Source organism: Xiphophorus maculatus, chromosome 19, assembly GCF_002775205.1.
Source record: "Xiphophorus maculatus strain JP 163 A chromosome 19, X_maculatus-5.0-male, whole genome shotgun sequence".
Lineage (NCBI taxonomy): Eukaryota > Metazoa > Chordata > Actinopteri > Cyprinodontiformes > Poeciliidae > Xiphophorus > Xiphophorus maculatus.
The window spans coordinates 25,934,079-25,953,627 of NC_036461.1; the positions used below are offsets into that span (position 1 = coordinate 25,934,079).

Below are 19,549 nucleotides of genomic sequence, written 5' to 3' on the forward strand. Positions count from 1 at the left end.
ATTCTAGCAGTAGGGATGAAACCGCTTGAACCTTTTGAAATTTGCCACATTAAAACCAGAAACTTGAATGTGTTTTAATAGTGACTGCATTGGAAAACAGGGTTTCAGCATCATGCAGTGGGAATGCTTTCTTTTGCGTGAGCTAAAATGGGCAAGTTTTCCCATTTTACTTTTGCAAAGTGAAATGGGAATATGTGTCCAAAATGGATTGCAAGGAGAAAAAACAGTTCATTTTCATTTAATTTTTTATTTAATTCACTCAATAAGCCTGAATAGTTTATATAACAGCTCAAATAAACCATAAATGAAAAGGAGCAGAAAGAAGTATAAACTTTTAATATTCTTCCCCGATTCACATAAAGAGAAAATTAGCTATTCTACTCTAAAGACTATTAGAAGAATTACTTTATTCATCCTAGTAGGGAAATTATTTCAACATTATTACAAACATATTTCAAATTCACAAAAACTACACATCAGCTTAATCAATGCCATATCGCTTCATCGCGATGATCTTCAAACTTCTTGTAAATGCAGAAAGAGATTTAGATTCTTTTATCTCGCTGTCAAGATCAACAAAGTTCTGACTCAGGGGGGCTGAATACAAATGTGCAGCAAATATTCAGAGGAGTACATGAATGTGAAAACTTTTCACGGCGTTGCATCTGTGATTTTGTTTTTGTTAAGACCCTGACATATATTTATTTAGGGGATTTCTACATCCAAGCTGCAGATGTTCTGGAAGTTTTGTCATCAGGCAAGCAAACCTTTTACAATCAACCCTCCATGTTGAAGGGAAGGTGACAACTACCTGCCGTCAACTCATCTCATCCTCCGCTACATAACATAAACAGGCAGTGCAGCTGGAGATGATAATTACACATCCGCGTCTGACGAGGGCTTCCGTCCAGGCGAAGCCAGTTGTGCCTCCATCAGAAGCGGGGTCGTCGTGGTAAACCGCCCTCGCCAGATGGGGGTGGAGCCACCTCCAGCGCCTGAACCACCGTCGTGTCACGAGCCACAGATCAAAGTCGTGCCGCAGTGAGAGGATGTGAGTGCCATCGTCTCAGCTTGAGGCCATCATTCGTCTGCCACAGACCCGTCATGCTCGCCCCGCAACAAGTGCCTGTTTTAACGGCGTGAGGTGCGGAGGGCAACATTCCTGCAGCTCCTGATCCGGCGGCCGTGTCTGAACATGAAGAGTTTGTCTGAAGGTGGCTATCTCAGTGAGAAAAACATCCTCATCTCAGGCTACATCTGCCATTAGGTTCATCATAAAAATAAATATTTCTGGATGGTAAAGTGTTCCAATGACAATGTTATTGTTTCGAAACCATTTTCCAGTAATACAATGATAATGGTGGTGTAATGCAAGCTAGCCCTCTGGAGGACTAATAAACTTTCATTTTGTAAAGAACATTTAACCCTAGAAATGGAAGATGTTTTAAATATCCAGAATAAAACCATAAATAAAATGGATTATGATGCCTCTGTAAGCAAAATTTTCTTTAAAAAAATATTAATCATCGGCATAAAATTTATTAATCTCATTTAAATTTATCGTGCAATTAATCGATTAATTGCGACAGGCTTATCTGCCATTTCCATTGCTCAACTTAACCTGTTACTGTTGGTTTTTTTTTGTTAATATGATGAATCACCTTTGTAAGCCAGCCTCTCACGGTGGGCTTTGCCCTCGTCTCCACGGTAACAGGGCTGCTGGATCGGACTTTCAGGATGTTCTGCAGAACTCTGATCCACTCCTCCAGGATGTTGGGCGAGTCAGCGGTCAGATAGAAGGTCTTCTTCTCCGTGATCAGCTGATGGCGCGAAAGGGAGAAATAAAGAGAGAAATGGAAAAACGCAAGAATCAAAATGAGAAATGCGTTTCACGTCAGGGGAGATCAGAATCAGCTTCTGAAAACATTCCAGTCTGACTCTTTACCTGATGCCATTCCTCTATGCGTTTCTCTGGTATGTAGCAGTAAAACTCTACTCGTATTCCTTTTTATTTTATTTTTTTGTCTTTTCAGCTCTCCAACTCTGGATCTCTCCAGATAAGACTTTCTGCTGTTAAACAACCAGCAGCAGCGGTATTGGAGTCTATGAACAAAGCGTTTAAGGTAAAATGTGTTTCCACTTACTTGAAAAGTCTGTGCTCCCTCTCCACGTACTATGCAGCAGGACGAGTTCAGCTCAATCTGACCCTGAGGTTTTCTGATTACATCACTCTAAAGAATAAAAAAAAGAAAAGAATACGGACAGTAAATAAGTAGGCCTACAGGTCTGCGTTCAAAATATCCTCTCAGCAGTACATAAGTGTGAGGCATAATTGTGAAATAATGACGTTTTTTGCCATTAAAAACTTGGAAAAGTGTGAATTCAGCCCCTCTTGACTCTGATACACCTGAATAACATGTTGGCAAACAAATGTCTGAGGGATAAGTTTGTGGAGATGTTTAAAGTGGCATTAGGATATAAAACTATTAATACACCACCCACATTTTGCAGCTGTTATTGTATTCTACACCACGTCAAGTCACCACATGCGGTTTTAGCTGATATTCAAAAACCATATGCAAGTTTAGATTTTAGAATCACCGTCCTCAGAATGATAGAAAAATCTTACACATATCCCAGCAGTATTTTCAGGGGTAGAATCAAGATAACAGGTGAGCAGGAAGGAACTCACTGGAGACTTGTAGTAGAGGATCTCTCCGTTTCTCAAAACGAACCAGCGACGCTTCCAGGCTTTCACCTGACTGCCCATTTTCAGCAGGTACCCCGACTTCTCCATCGTCTCCTACGGAGGCGGAAATATATTTCAGTTACGCTATTGGGTCAGACTGTACTCTCCTCGCTGCTACGAAATCAAATCAAGGGTGTAAAGTAGCGCAGCAAACGTGGACTTACGGGCCCGGTGCTCTCACAGGAGTAGGAGGAAGTGCGCTGGACTTTGTGTTCGGGTTCAGAGTAGTCGCTGTCCAGGGAGTACGCATCCGGTGGGATCGCGTAGTCACTCTCAGAGCTGATGGAGGACATGGACACACCTGTTGGACAACAGAGACACGTAGCAATCTAGAAACACACCAAGTGAACGCGAAGGGCTTGTCTGAACTCTCCGCTTTCTCCTCACCTCTCTTTACGGCACGTGGGCTCCCGGGAACGCTGCCCTTCCTCTCTGGGCTCAAGATGGAGGTTCGCAAACTGGCCAGCGAGCTGCTGTCGTCCTCCGAGCCGGAGTCGTCGTCTGGGAGAGGCACGCTGCTGATCTGAGTGGCTTTCTAGGAAACGTATGTCTAAATTCAAAAGTCTTTCTCATGCTAACAACGCCTACGTTTGTCAAGCCGGGACATAAAGTGCTTGAACAAAGATGGATGCTGGAAATACTGAGTACTTTGTGTAACAGTGAGACTTTGTGTAACACCGTACTCACCCCTTTCAGTGTGGTGTAGACTGGAACATTGATGTTCTTGTAGATCAGCTGAGTAAAAGGCCCTGATGCAGGACACTGGGGTAGGGTGGAGCCTGAAACGTTACAGAGTTTTATCAGAGATCTGAAAAATTGCACAGCAGGCAGGATCACTATGAAGCCTCTGAGGTCACGGTGCATCAGAGGGGAGCTCAGAACACAGAACCGCCTCCTCCACATCCAAATGAGTCAAATGAGGAGATTCAGGGATTATGTCATTCCTTTAGGTCTGGGACTGCCTTGGGATCCCCCAGAATGAGCTGCATAGTGTCAGACGGACACTTTCTATAATGAGCGGACAAATGGATGGCTGCAACTGGGATTCTTGAGGCGTAACAAAGAAGCAAAAACGTCTGTCCGTTTACCCACCCTAACTAGCTGCAGCTGCATTTGTTTTTGTTTTCTCTTAGTGCCTGAGCCAAATGAATGACAGATTCCATATTAGTATTTGGGCCTCATTTCCAACCGCAGCAAGTGTAACACAGCGTGAAAACTAACTGTTCTGTTGAATGTCTGCTTATTACTATTCCACTGTTTTAGTTCATTTAGTTGCCATCTAGTGGCCAAATTAGGTATGACATTTAAGAACATTTGTCATTGTATGATAATGCCACAAGAAGGAAACAAAAGGGTGGAAGTTGGCAAGCATGGTCAGGCATGTTGCAACTTCAACTTTCAGTCAGTCTGTGAAAGCACTGTTGGTGCAATACATCAGGTCATTTGTCACACTTTTTCCTTCTGATTTCTTCCTCCTCAGTGCACAAATTGCCATTAAAATTGTCACCTTTAATCTGGAGATATGTCCTTCTTGAGTGGCCATTGAGAAATGGATAGATTTCTTTTTACTACACTATTAAAAAAATGCTTTTTGTCTTCAAACCTGTAAATAAAAATATTTATCAAGAGCTACAGGTCTGGACACAAATGGAAAAAAATGGTAAAACTGATAATATATGCCCTTCAACCCAGCATTTCAAACCTCAGTGTTTGCATCTCGACAATAACAGAGACATCAGGACTGAAGCCACAGCCGTTATTACAACCAGACCGTGACGTTTTACTGCTGCTCATTAAAGAGCAGCCTTCCCATCCTCTTCTCTTCCTTTCTTTTTAAGTTCAAGGCTGTTGGAGGAAAGAAAAAAAATCATAGGGGAGGTGAAGGTTTGGAAAGCCTGGTTGAGGTGAAACAGACACCTGAACAGGTGTGTGTAGCCTGAGGCCAGAGGAAGTGACATCAAAAGCAGCAATGATGGGTCCCAATAAGCCACTCTCCCTGTCTCAGCAGCTTAAACATCAGTTAAATGATGAGTTTCTTCGCAGTACTGACTCATTCCCACAGGTAGCCCCGCTGCGGCTCAAAACGGACAGGAACTATGGGGTTTGATTACTATTATAGAATGAGTGTGGTGATGAATGAGACGGTGACTCTCTCACCTCGTCCAAGACCCCTGGTTAAAGCCCCGCCCTCCGAGACTCTCATTCCTGACTTCGCCACAGCATAGATCCGACTCTCCTGCAGGGAACAACACAAACACCAATACTCAAGTTTCGCTGTTTCCACTCTCCAGAAACCTTTAAAGGAGTTGCTTTTATGAGGATTATTGACTCTGTTTACATCCAATTGGAAGACAGTATTATGATCGAGTGAGAGAAAAAAAATTTATTTGGCCAGCAATATACTTGATTTCAATTTTAAAGCTGAGGGTGCTGTCACACCTCGTGATCCGGCAGAATCCATTCAATTGGGAATCTAATATTGCAACAGTTGTTACTTTTTCAGCTGGTGCGGTTCGCTTTCACACGACAATGTGTCAAATGATCCAAACCAGTTGAGCAACCTGTTCCCCTCCTGTTGCCTGTGGGGGCGCTGCACCAACAACCACTGAAGGAAATGACACAAAAACCTCAGAAGAAGAAAAAGGTGCAACTTCTTTCTTCATGTAAAATGAAAATGACGTAAGATTTTAGCAGTTGCAGGATTTCTCATTTGTGTTTGGTAAAGGACATCAAACCATTTCTCCCTCTAGCATTTGACTCGCGTTTGTTTTAGTTGTATTTACCCAGAATGCCCTGCACTACAGTTTGCTTCCTTGTTGTGGAGCGGTCTCCGGCCCACTTGCCGTTCACATTTTATTGGGGCCTGCCATGCAAAGCAATGGCAGGAACCTATTGCTATTGTCGGAGAAAGTGTTTCTTTCCATGCAAAGCAATGGCAGGAACCTATTGCTATTGTCGGAGAAAGTGTTTCTTTATTGGGGCCTGCCATGCAAAGCAATGGCAGGAACCTATTACTATTGTCGGAGAGAAGCGTCTCTTTAATTGGGGCCTGCCATGCAAAGCAATGGCAGGAACCTATTACTATTGTCGGAGAGAAGCGTCTCTTTAATATTATTATTATTATTATAGAACTTTATTTTTCTTCCGTAACCGTTAATGCGGCTCATACCGCTGGGTGCACACCTACAAATGAGGTATCAAAACGTGCAGAAAATTCACGCCATTGGAGCTATTATTTTTGGTGGGATTTGGGCTTAACGTGGCGACATAATTCGCAAAAAACTACGAAAAAAACCCCATTATAACTCAATGGGAAAAATCCTAGAAATACCCTATTTTTGAGGATTTGCTGTGTCGTCACAAATTCACCTAGAAATGCCATTCAAATTTCATTTTGTAGATACGTCTGTGATCTCTTCGAAAGTGAAGACGGCTCGTCGATACCAGTTACGGTTTGTCCACAATTTGCCTCTAAGCGACCCAAACTTTCTCATTTTTGCTGAAATTACAGTGACAGCCCATCTCGGTTCATATCTGGGCACAACATTTCTTTCTCTCATCACTGTAAATGCTCTGAGTGAGGTACAGATATGAATCTCGGGACTATCGCAGAAGACACATTGAACTGTCATACGCTCGAAACGCTTTTCGAATATGTATTACGGTTCCCGAACAAGAAGGATTTGTTTCCAATGCTTTTTTTCAGTAAAGTGTGTTTGCTCAAACACACTTGTGTGTTTGAGAGCTCACAGCTCAGAGCTCACACCTGCTGAGACCATTATTTGCCATAGCAACGGAACTCAAGAGGCTATTGGCTGCTGGTTAGGACTACGAATACGCATCACTGTAGTTCTATCTATCCTCAGTTGAAACAGATCAGGACTGAGAACTGGCCTTTAGAACTACTGCTGCTATGGGCTGTATATAACTGATTTAACTCAGTAACTGTTACACATGGGATTAGTTTGGAACTTTAAAATGGAGCATAATAATAATTTCAAAATAAAAGCCTTGAATATTTTTCCATCAGGTAATTGCTGTTTTTGGCTTTATTTGACGTTTTCATCCAAAGCACTGTTACACATGGGATTACTTTGGAACTTTAAAATGGAGAATAATAATTTCAAAATAAAAGCCTTGAATATTTTCACATCAGGTAATTGCTTTTTTTGGCCGTATATGACTTTTTCATCCAAAGCAATGTTACACATGGGATTAGTTTGGAACTTTAAAATGGAGAATAATAATTTCAAAATAAAAGCCTTGAATATTTTTACATCAGGTAATTGCTGTTTTTGGCTTTATTTGACGTTTTCATCCAAAGCACTGTTACACATGGGATTACTTTGGAACTTTAAAATGGAGAATAATAATAATTTCAAAATAAAAGCCTTGAATATTTTTACATCAGGTAATTGCTGTTTTTGGCTTTATATGACTTTTTCATCCAAAGCACTGTTACACGTGGTATTAGTTTGGCCCTTTGAAATGAAGCATAATAATCATTTCAAAATAAAAGCCTTGAATATTTTTACATCAGGTAATTGCTCTTTTTGGCTTTATTTGACTTTTTCATCCAAAGCACTGTTACACGTGGTATTAGTTTGGCCCTTTGAAATGAAGCATACTGAAAATTTCAAAATAAAAGCCTTGAATAATTTTACATGACGTAATTGCTCTTTTTGGCTTTATTTGACTTTTTCATCCAAAGCACTGTTACACGTGGTATTAGTTTGGCCCTTTGAAATGAAGCATACTGAAAATTTCAAAATAAAAGCCTTGAATATTTTTACATCAGCTACTTGTGTTTTGAGCATTATATAACTATTTTAACCCAAGGACTATTACGCATGGGATTAGTTTGGCCCTTTGAAATGAAGTTTAACAAAACTTCCAAAATAAAAGCCTCGACAACATTTTAAATCGTACCGAACGGTGCACGTCCGCCTCGCTTAACGTTCTTGCGGTTCTCCGCGTGCCACTGATCACGTCGCGGCGTTCTTTAGCGTCGACGCCGATTAGTGGCGCGACGACGCCGGGCCCAAAACCCCACGGGCGCGCCTCGGCAGGCCCCGGCTAAATTTCTTCCGAAATTTTCTAGTTGGGGCCTGCCATGCAAAGCAATGGCAGGAACCTATTACTCTACACCCAACAAGCGTCTCTTTATTGGGGCCTGCCATGCAAAGCAATGGCAGGAACCTATTACTATTGTCGGAGAGAAGCGTCTCTTTAATATTCTTTATTCTTCCGTAACCGTTAATGCGGCTCATACCGCTGGGTGCACACCTACAAATGAGGTATCAAAACGTGCAGAAAATTCACGCCATTGGAGCTATTATTTTTGGTGGGATTTGGGCTTAACGTGGCGACATAATTCGCAAAAAACTACGAAAAAAACCCCATTAAAAGTCAATGGGAAAAATCCTAGAAATACCCTATTTTTGAGGATTTTCTGTGTCGTCACAAATTCACCTAGAAATGCCATTCAAATTTCATTTTGTAGATACGTCTGTGATCTCTTCGAAAGTGAAGACGGCTCGTCGATACCAGTTACGGTTTGTCCACAATTTGCCTCTAAGCGACCCAAAGTTTCTCATATTTCCTAAAGTTAGAGTGCTTCTCTCGCTGATTAGAGTGAGAGATCAAGACAACTTTTTCAGCCCAAATCATTTTTGAAATCGCCATCACGCCCACAAATATCGCACGATTAGTATCAAAATCGGTCCTGACATTGATACGCCTGTCTGCTCCGGTAAAATGTTTTCGAAATTTATCTAGACCGTACGGTTTTCTGTCACGGTGCTTCAGAGCAAAGTCATGCGACAGGATTTTCTGAGGCTCTGAGGCTCTTTCACTAACACTTCACACCTTGGTGTGAAACTTATTTAACATAGCAACGGATCTCAAGAGGCTATTGGCTGCTGGTTTGGACTACAAATACGCATCATTGTAGTTCTATCTATCCTCAGTTGAAACAGATCAGGACTGAGAACTGGCCTTTAGAACTACGTGCTGCTATGGGCTGTATATAACTGATTTAACTCAGTAACTGTTACACATGGGATTAGTTTGGAACTTTAAAATTAAGCATACTGAAAATTTCAAAATAAAAGCCCTGAATATTTTGACATGACGTAATTGCTCTTTTTGGCTTTATTTGACTTTTCCATCCAAAGCACTGTTACACATGGGATTAGTTTGGAACTTTAAAATTAAGCATACTGAAAATTTCAAAATAAAAGCCCTGAATATTTTGACATGACGTAATTGCTCTTTTGAGCTTTATTTGACTTTTTCATCCAAAGCAATGTTACACATGGGATTAGTTCGGAACTTTAAAATGGAGCATAATAATAATTTCAAAATAAAAGCCTTGAATATTTTTACATCAGGTAATTGCGCTTTTTGGCTTTATGTGACTTTTTTATCCAAAGCACTGTTACACAATGGAATAGTTTGGCCCTCTGAAATGAAGCATACTGAAAATTTCAAAATAAAAGCCTTGAATATTTTTACGTCATGTAATTGCTCTTTTTGGCCGTATATGACTTTTTCATCCAAAGCACTGTTACACATGGGATTTGTTCGGAACTTTAAAATGGAGCATAATAATAATTTCAAAATAAAAGCCTTGAATATTTTTACATAATGTAATTGCTTTTTTTGGCCGTATATGACGTTTTCATCCAAAGCACTGTTACACATGGGATTAGTTTTGAACTTTAAAATGAAGCTTAACAAAAATTTCAAAATAAAAGCCTTGAATATTTTTACATCATGTAATTGCTCTTTTGAGCTTTATTTGACTTTTTCATCCAAAGCAATGTTACACATGGGATTAGTTCGGAACTTTAAAATGGAGCATAATAATAATTTCAAAATAAAAGCCTTGAATATTTTTACATCAGGTAATTGCGCTTTTTGGCTTTATGTGACTTTTTTATCCAAAGCACTGTTACACAATGGAATAGTTTGGCCCTCTGAAATGAAGCATACTGAAAATTTCAAAATAAAAGCCTTGAATATTTTTACGTCATGTAATTGCTCTTTTTGGCCGTATATGACTTTTTCATCCAAAGCACTGTTACACATGGGATTTGTTCGGAACTTTAAAATGGAGCATAATAATAATTTCAAAATAAAAGCCTTGAATATTTTTACATCAGGTAATTGCGCTTTTTGGCTTTATGTGACTTTTTCATCCAAAGCACTGTTACACATGGGATTAGTTCGGAACTTTAAAATGGAGCATAATAATAATTTCAAAATAAAAGCCTTGCATATTTTTACATCAGGTAATTGCGCTTTTTGGCTTTATGTGACTTTTTTATCCAAAGCACTGTTACACATGGGATTCGTTCGGAACTTTAAAATGGAGCATACTGAAAATTTCAAAATAAAAGCCTTGAATATTTTTACATCATGCAATTGCTGTTTTTGGCTTTGTATGACTTTTTCATCCAAAGCACTGTTACACATGGTATTAGTTCGGAACTTTAAAATGAAGTTTAACAAAACTTCCAAAATAAAAGCCTTGACAAAAATTTTAAATCGTACTGAATGGTGCACGTCCGCCTCGCTTAACGTTCTTGCGGTTCTCCGCGTGCCATTGATTACGTTGCGGCGTTCTTTAGCGTCGATGCCGATTTGTGGCGTGACGACGCCGGGCCCGAACCCCACGGGCGCGCCTTGGCAGGCCCCGGCTAAATTTCTTCCGAAATTTTCTAGTTGGGGCCTGCCATGCAAATGGCAGGAACCTATTACTATTGTCGGAGAGAAGTGTCTCTTTATTTATTTTTCTTCCGTAACCGTTAATGCGGCTCATACCGCTGGGTGCACACCTACAAATGAGGTATCAAAACGTGCAGAAAATTCACGCCATGATTGCTATTACTTTTGGTGGGATTTGGGCTTAACGTGGCGACATAATTCGCAAAAAACTACGAAAAAAATCCCATTATAAGTCAATGGGAAAAATCCTAGAAATACCCTATTTTACCCTATTTTTGAGGATTTTCTGTGTCGTCACAAATTCACCTAGAAATGCCATTCAAATTTCATTTTGTAGATACGTCTGTGATCTCTTCGAAAGTGAAGACGGCTCGTCGATACCAGTTACGGTTTGTCCACAATTTGCCTCTAAGCGACCCAAAGTTTCTCATTTTTCTTCAAATTAGAGTGACAGCAGACCTCGGTTCATATCTGGGCACAACATTTCTTTCTCTCATCACTGTAAATGCTCTGAGTGAGGTACAGATATGAATCTCGGGACTATCGCAGAAGACACATTGAACTGTCATACGCTTAAAACGCTTTTCGAATATGTATTACGGTTCCCGAACAAGAAGGATTTGTTTCCAATGCTTTTTTTCAGTAAAGTGTGTTTGCTCAAACACACTTGTGTGTTTGAGCGCTCAGAGCTCAGAGCTCACACCTGCTGAGACCATTATTTGCCATAGCAACGGATCTCAAGAGGCTATTGGCTGCTGGTTAGGACTACGAATACGCATCACTGTAGTTCTATCTATAGTGGAATACTCAGTTGAAACAGAGGAGGACTGAACTGGCCTTTAGAACTGCTATGGGCTGTATATAACTGATTTAACTCAGTAACTGTTACACATGGGATTAGTTTGGAACTTTAAAATTAAGCATACTGAAAATTTCAAAATAAAAGCCTTGAATATTTTACATGACGTAATTGCTCTTTTTGGCCGTATATGACTTTTTCATCCAAAGCACTGTTACACATGGGATTAGTTCGGAACTTTCAAATGGAGCATAATAATAATTTCAAAATAAAAGCCTTGAATATTTTTACATCAACTACTTTTGTTTTGAGCATTATATAACTGATTTAACCCAATGACTATTACACATGGGATTAGTTTGGCCCTTTAAAATGAAGCATACTGAAAATTTCAAAATAAAAGCCTTGAATATTTTTACATCATGTAATTGCTCTTTTTGGCCGTATATGACTTTTTCATCCAAAGCACTGTTACACATGGGATTAGTTCGGAACTTTAAAATGGAGCATAATAATAATTTCAAATTAAAAGCCTTGAATATTGTTACATCAACTACTTGTGTTTTGAGCATTATATAACTGATTTTATCCAATGACTGTTATTCATGGGATTAGGTTGGCCCATTGAAATGAAGCATACTGAAAATTTCAAAATAAAAGCCTTGAATATTTTTACATCATGTAATTGCTCTTTTTTGGCTTTATTTGACTTTTTCATCCAAAGCACTGTTACACATGGTATTAGTTCAGAACTTTAAAATGAAGCGTAATGAAAATTTCAAAATAAAAGCCTTGAATATTTTTAAATCAGGTAATTGCTGTTTTTGGCTTTATGTGACTTTTTCATCCAAAGCACTGTTACACATGGTATTAGTTTGGCCCTTTGAAATGAAGCATACTGAAAATGTCAAAATAAAAGCCTTGAATATTTTTACATGACGTAATTGCTCTTTTTGGCTTTATTTGACTTTTTCATCCAAAGCACTGTTACACGTGGTATTAGTTCGGAACTTTAAAATGAAGCATACTGAAAATTTCAAAATAAAAGCCTTGAATATTTTTACATGACGTAATTGCTCTTTTTGGCTTTATTTGACTTTTTCATCCAAAGCACTGTTACACATGGAATTAGTTTGTCCCTTTGAAATGAAGCATACTGAAAATTTCAAAATAAAAGCCTTGAAGATTTTTACATGACGTAATTGCTCTTTTTGGCTTTATTTGACTTTTTCATCCAAAGCACTCTTACACGTGGTATTAGTTCAGAACTTTAAAATGAAGCATACTGAAAATTTCAAAATAAAAGCCTTGAATATTTTTACATCAGCTACTTGCGTTTTGAGCATTATATAACTATTTTAACCCAAGGACTATTACGCATGGGATTAGTTTGGCCCTTTGAAATGAAGTTTAACAAAACTTCCAAAATAAAAGCCTCGACAACATTTTAAATCGTACCGAACGGTGCGCGTCCGCCTCGCTCGACGTTCTTGCGGTTCTCCGCGTGCCGCTGATCGCGTCGCGGCGTCCTTTGGCGTCGACGCCGATTTCTGGCGTGACGACGCCGGGCCCATGCCCCCCGGGCGCGCCTCGGCAGGCCCCGGCTAAATTTCTTCCGAAATTTTCTAGTTATAATTCTTTATTTTTCTTCCGTCACCGTTAATGCGGCTCATACCGCTGGGTGCACACCTACAAATGAGGTATCAAAACGTGCAGAAAATTCACGCCATTGGAGCTATTACTTGTGGTGGGATTTGGGCTTAACGTGGCGACATAATTCGCAAAAAACTACGAAAAAAACCCCATTATAACTCAATGGGAAAAATCCTAGAAATACCCTATTTTTGAGGATTTGCTGTGTCGTCACAAATTCACCTAGAAATGCCATTCAAATTTCATTTTGTAGATACGTCTGTGATCTCTTCGAAAGTGAAGACGACTCGTCAATACCAGTTACGGTTTGTCCACAATTTGCCTCTAAGCGACCCAAAGTTTCTCATTTTTCCTAAAGTTAGAGTGCTTCTCTCGCTGATTAGAGTGAGAGATCAAGACAACTTTTTCAACCCAAATCATTTTTGAAATCGCCATCACGCCCACAAATATCGCACGATTAGTATCAAAATCGCTCCTGACATTGATACGCCTGTCTGCTCCGGTAAAATGTTTTCGAAATTTATCTAGACCGTACGGTTTTCTGTCACGGTGCTTCAGAGCAAAGTGATGCGACAGGATTTTCTGAGGCTCTCAGGCTCTGTCAGTAACAGTTCACACCTTGGTGTGAAACTTATTTAACATAGCAACGGATCTCAAGAGGCTATTGGCTGCTGATTTGGACTACAAAAACGCATCATTGTAGTTCTATCTATCCTCAGTTGAAACAGATCAGGACTGAGAACTGGCCTTTAGAACTACTGCTGCTATGGGCTGTATATAACTGATTTAACTCAGTAACTGTTACACATGGGATTAGTTTGGAACTTTAAAATTAAGCATATTGAAAATTTCAAAATAAAAGCCCTGAATATTTTTACATGACGTAATTGCTCTTTTTGGCTTTATTTGACTTTTCCATCCAAAGCACTGTTACACATGGGATTACTTTGGAACTTTAAAATGGAGCATAATAATAATTTCAAAATAAAAGCCTTGAATATTTTTACATCATGTAATTGCTCTTTTTGGCCGTATATGACTTTTTCATCCAAAGCAATGTTACACATGGGATTAGTTCGGAACTTTAAAATGGAGAATAATAATAATTTCAAAATAAAAGCCTTGAATGTTGTTACATCAGGTAATTGCTGTTTTTGGCTTTATGTGACTTTTTCATCCAAAGCAATGTTACACATGGGATTAGTTCGGAACTTTAAAATGGAGCATAATAATAATTTCAAAATAAAAGCCTTGAATGTTGTTATATCAGGTAATTGCTGTTTTTGGCTTTATGTGACTTTTTCATCCAAAGCACTGTTACACATGGTATTAGTTCGGAACTTTAAAATGGAGCATAATAATAATTACAAAATAAAAGCCTTGAATATTTTTACATCATGCAATTGCTCTTTTTTGGCTTTATTTGACTTTTTCATCCAAAGCACTGTTACACATGGTATTAGTTTGGCCCTTTAAAATGAAGCTTAACAAAAATTTCAAAATAAAAGCCTTGAATATTTTTACATGACGTAATTGCTCTTTTTGGCCGTATATGACTTTTTCATCCAAAGCACTGTTACACATGGGATTAGTTCGGAACTTTAAAATGGAGCATAATAATAATTTCAAAATAAAAGCCTTGAATATTTTACATGACGTAATTGCTCTTTTTGGCTGTATATGACTTTTTCATCCAAAGCACTGTTACACATGGTATTAGTTTGGCCCTTTAAAATGAAGCTTAACAAAAATTTCAAAATAAAAGCCTTGAATATTTTTACATGACGTAATTGCTCTTTTTGGCCGTATATGACTTTTTCATCCAAAGCACTGTTACACATGGGATTAGTTTGGAACTTTAAAATGGAGCATAATAATAATTTCAAAATAAAAGCCTTGAATACTTTTACATCAGCTACTTGTGTTTTGAGCATTATATAACTATTTTAACCCAAGGACTATTACGCATGGGATTAGTTTGGCCCTTTGAAATGAAGTTTAACAAAACTTCCAAAATAAAAGCCTTGACAACATTTTAAATCGTACCGAACGGTGCACGTCCGCCTCGCTTAACGTTCTTGCGGTTCTCCGCGTGCCACTGATTACGTCGCGGCGTTCTTTAGCGTCGACGCCGATTTGTGGCGCGACGACGCCGGGCCCATGCCCGACGGGCGCGCCTTGGCAGGCCCCGGCTAAATTTCTTCCGAAATTTTCTAGTTGGGGCCTGCCATGCAAAGCAATGGCAGGAACCTATTACTCTACACCCAACAAGCGTCTCTTTAATATTATTATAATTCTTTATTTTTCTTCCGTAACCGTTAATGCGGCTCGTACCGCTGGGTGCACACCTACAAATGAGGTATCAAAACGTGCAGAAAATTCACGCCATTGGAGCTATTATTTTTGGTGGGATTTGGGCTTAACGTGGCGACATAATTCGCAAAAAACTGCGAAAAAAACCCCATTATAACTCAATGGGAAAAATCCTAGAAATACCCTATTTTTGAGGATTTGCTGTGTCGTCACAAATTCACCTAGAAATGCCATTCAAATTTCATTTTGTAGATACGTCTGTGATCTCTTCGAAAGTGAAGACGGCTCGTCGATACCAGTTACGGTTTGTCCACAATTTGCCTCTAAGCGACCCAAAGTTTCTCATTTTTGCTCAAGTTAGAGTGCGTTTCTGGCTGCTTAGAGTGAGAGATGAAGACAACTTTTTCAACCCAAATCATTTTTGAAATCGCCATCACGCCCACAAATATTGCACGATTAGTATCAAAATCGGTCCTGACATTGATACGCCTGTCTGCTCCGGTAAAATGTTTTCGAAATTTATCTAGACCGTACGGTTTTCTGTCACGGTGCTTCAGAGCAAAGTCATGCGACAGGATTTTCTGAGGCTGTCTGAGGCTCTCTCCCATGTATTTGAATAGAATTTCAGATCTGGGCACAACATTTCTTTCTCTCATCGCTGTAAATGTTCTGAGTGAGGTACAGATATGAATCTCGGGACTATCGCAGAAGACACATTGAACTGTCATACGCTGCAAACGCTTTTCGAATATGTATTACGGTTCCCGAACAAGAAGGATTTGTTTCCAATGCTTTTTTGTCAGTAAAATGTGTTTGCTCAAACACACAATTGTGTGTTTGAGAGCTCAGCGCTCAGAGCTCACACCTGCTGAGACCATTATTTACCATAGCAACGGAACTCAAGAGGCTATTGGCTGCTGATTTGGACTACAGATACGCATCGCTGTAGTTCTATCTATCCTCAGTTGAAACAGATCAGGACTGAGAACTGGCCTTTAGAACTACCTGCTGCTATGGGCTGTATATAACTGATTGAACTCAGTAACTGTTACACATGGGATTAGTTTGGAACTTTAAAATTAAGCATACTGAAAATTTCAAAATAAAAGCCTTGAATATTTTACATGACGTAATTGCTCTTTTTGGCCGTATATGACTTTTTCATCCAAAGCAATGTTACACATGGGATTAGTTTGGAACTTTAAAATGGAGCATAATAATAATTTCAAAATAAAAGCCTTGAATATTTTACATGACGTAATTGCTCTTATTGGCCGTATATGACTTTTTCATCCAAAGCAATGTTACACATGGGATTAGTTCGGAACTTTAAAATGGAGCATAATAATAATTTCAAAATAAAAGCCTTGAATATTTTTACATCAGGTAATTGCGCTTTTTGGCTTTATGTGACTTTTTTATCCAAAGCACTGTTACACAATGGAATAGTTTGGCCCTCTGAAATGAAGCATACTGAAAATTTCAAAATAAAAGCCTTGAATATTTTTACGTCATGTAATTGCTCTTTTTGGCCGTATATGACTTTTTCATCCAAAGCACTGTTACACATGGGATTTGTTCGGAACTTTAAAATGGAGCATAATAATAATTTCAAAATAAAAGCCTTGAATATTTTTACATCAGGTAATTGCGCTTTTTGGCTTTATGTGACTTTTTCATCCAAAGCACTGTTACACATGGGATTAGTTCGGAACTTTAAAATGGAGCATAATAATAATTTCAAAATAAAAGCCTTGCATATTTTTACATCAGGTAATTGCGCTTTTTGGCTTTATGTGACTTTTTTATCCAAAGCACTGTTACACATGGGATTCGTTCAGAACTTTAAAATGGAGCATACTGAAAATTTCAAAATAAAAGCCTTGAATAGTTTTTACATCATGCAATTGCTGTTTTTGGCTTTGTATGACTTTTTCATCCAAAGCACTGTTACACATGGGATTAGTTCGGAACTTTAAAATGAAGTTTAACAAAACTTCCAAAATAAAAGCCTTGACAAAAATTTTAAATCGTACTGAATGGTGCACGTCCGCCTCGCTTAACGTTCTTGCGGTTCTCCGCGTGCCATTGATTACGTTGCGGCGTTCTTTAGCGTCGATGCCGATTTGTGGCGTGACGACGCCGGGCCCGAACCCCACGGGCGCGCCTTGGCAGGCCCCGGCTAAATTTCTTCCGAAATTTTCTAGTTGGGGCCTGCCATGCAAAGCAATGGCAGGAACCTATTGCTATTGTCGGAGAAAGTGTTTCTTTATTGGGGCCTGCCATGCAAAGCAATGGCAGGAACCTATTACTATTGTCGGAGAGAAGCGTCTCTTTAATATTATTATTATTATTATTATTATAGAACTTTATTTTTCTTCCGTAACCGTTAATGCGGCTCATACCGCTGGGTGCACACCTACAAATGAGGTATCAAAACGTGCAGAAAATTCACGCCATTGGAGCTATTACTTGTGGTGGGATTTGGGCTTAACGTGGCGACATAATTCGCAAAAAACTACGAAAAAAACCCCATTATAACTCAATGGGAAAAATCCTAGAAATACCCTATTTTTGAGGATTTGCTGTGTCGTCACAAATTCACCTAGAAATGCCATTCAAATTTCATTTTGTAGATACGTCTGTGATCTCTTCGAAAGTGAAGACGGCTCGTCGATACCAGTTACGGTTTGTCCACAATTTGCCTCTAAGCGACCCAAAGTTTCTCATTTTTCTTCAAATTAGAGTGACAGCCCATCTCGGTTCATATCTGGGCACAACATTTCTTTCTCTCATCACTGTAAATGCTCTGAGTGAGGTACAGATATGAATCTCGGGACTATCGCAGAAGACACATTGAACTGTCATACGCTTAAAACGCTTTTCGAATATGTATTACGGTTCCCGAACAAGAAGGATTTGTTTCCAATGCTTTTTTTCAGTAAAGTGTGTTTGCTCAAACACACTTGTGTGTTTGAGAGCTCAGAGCTCAGAGCTCACACCTGCTGAGACCATTATTTGCCATAGCAACGGATCTCAAGAGGCTATTGGCTGCTGATTTGGACTACGAATACGCATCACTGTAGTTCTATCTATCCTCAGTTGAAACAGATCAGGACTGAGAACTGGCCTTTACAACTACTTGCTGCTTTGGGCTGTATATAACTGATTTAACTCAGTAACTGTTACACATGGGATTAGTTTGGAACTTTAAAATTAAGCATACTGAAAATTTCAAAATAAAAGCCTTGAATATTTTTACATCATGTAATTGCTGTTTTTGGCCTTATGTGACTTTTTTATCCAAAGCAATGTTACACATGGGATTAGTTCGGAACTTTAAAATGGAGCATAATAATAATTTCAAAATAAAAGCCTTGAATATTTTTACATCAGGTAATTGCTGTTTTTGGCCGTATATGACTTTTTCATCCAAAGCACTGTTACACATGGGATTAGTTTGTAACTTTAAAATGGAGCATAATAATAATTTCAAAATAAAAGCCCTGAATATTTTTACATCATGTAATTGCTCTTTTTGGCTTTATCTGACTTTTCCATCCAAAGCACTGTTACACATGGGATTAGTTCGGAACTTTAAAATGGAGCATAATAATAATTTCAAAATAAAAGCCTTGAATATTTTTACATCAGGTAATTGCTGTTTTTGGCCGTATATGACTTTTTCATCCAAAGCAATGTTACACATGGGATTAGTTTGGAACTTTAAAATGGAGCATAATAATAATTTCAAAATAAAAGCCCTGAATATTTTTACATCATGTAATTGCTGTTTTTGGCTTTATCTGACTTTTCCATCCAAAGCACTGTTACACATGGGATTACTTTGGAACTTTAAAATGGAGAATATAAATAATTTCAAAATAAAAGCCTTGAATATTTTTACATCAGGTAATTGCTTTTTTTGGCCGTATATGACTTTTTCATCCAAAGCAATGTTACACATGGGATTAGTTTGGAACTTTAAAATGGAGCATAATAATAATTTCAAAATAAAAGCCTTGAATAGTTTTACATCAGGTAATTGCTGTTTTTGGCTTTATTTGACGTTTTCATCCAAAGCACTGTTACACATGGGATTACTTTGGAACTTTAAAATGGAGAATAATAATAATTTCAAAATAAAAGCCTTGAATATTTTTACATCAGGTAATTGCTTTTTTTGGCCGTATATGACTTTTTCATCCAAAGCAATGTTACACATGGGATTAGTTTGGAACTTTAAAATGGAGAATAATAATTTCAAAATAAAAGCCTTGAATATTTTTACATCAGGTAATTGC

General features: G+C 38.7%; 1 protein-coding gene across 1 annotated transcript in view; it reads right to left on the bottom strand.

Moving 5' to 3' along the window:
* plekhh1 (pleckstrin homology, MyTH4 and FERM domain containing H1) overlaps window positions 1-19,549 on the bottom strand; it is a 53,980-nt gene that overhangs the window by 11,479 nt on the left and 22,952 nt on the right. Inside the window, exons 9-15 of the mRNA XM_005799296.2 lie at window positions 4,907-4,985; window positions 3,437-3,528; window positions 3,137-3,284; window positions 2,914-3,050; window positions 2,693-2,803; window positions 2,145-2,231; window positions 1,662-1,820 (exon numbers count right to left, since the gene is read on the bottom strand). Of these exons, the coding sequence (XP_005799353.1) occupies window positions 1,662-1,820; window positions 2,145-2,231; window positions 2,693-2,803; window positions 2,914-3,050; window positions 3,137-3,284; window positions 3,437-3,528; window positions 4,907-4,985 (813 nt within the window). The remainder of the gene's footprint in view (window positions 1-1,661; window positions 1,821-2,144; window positions 2,232-2,692; window positions 2,804-2,913; window positions 3,051-3,136; window positions 3,285-3,436; window positions 3,529-4,906; window positions 4,986-19,549) is intronic.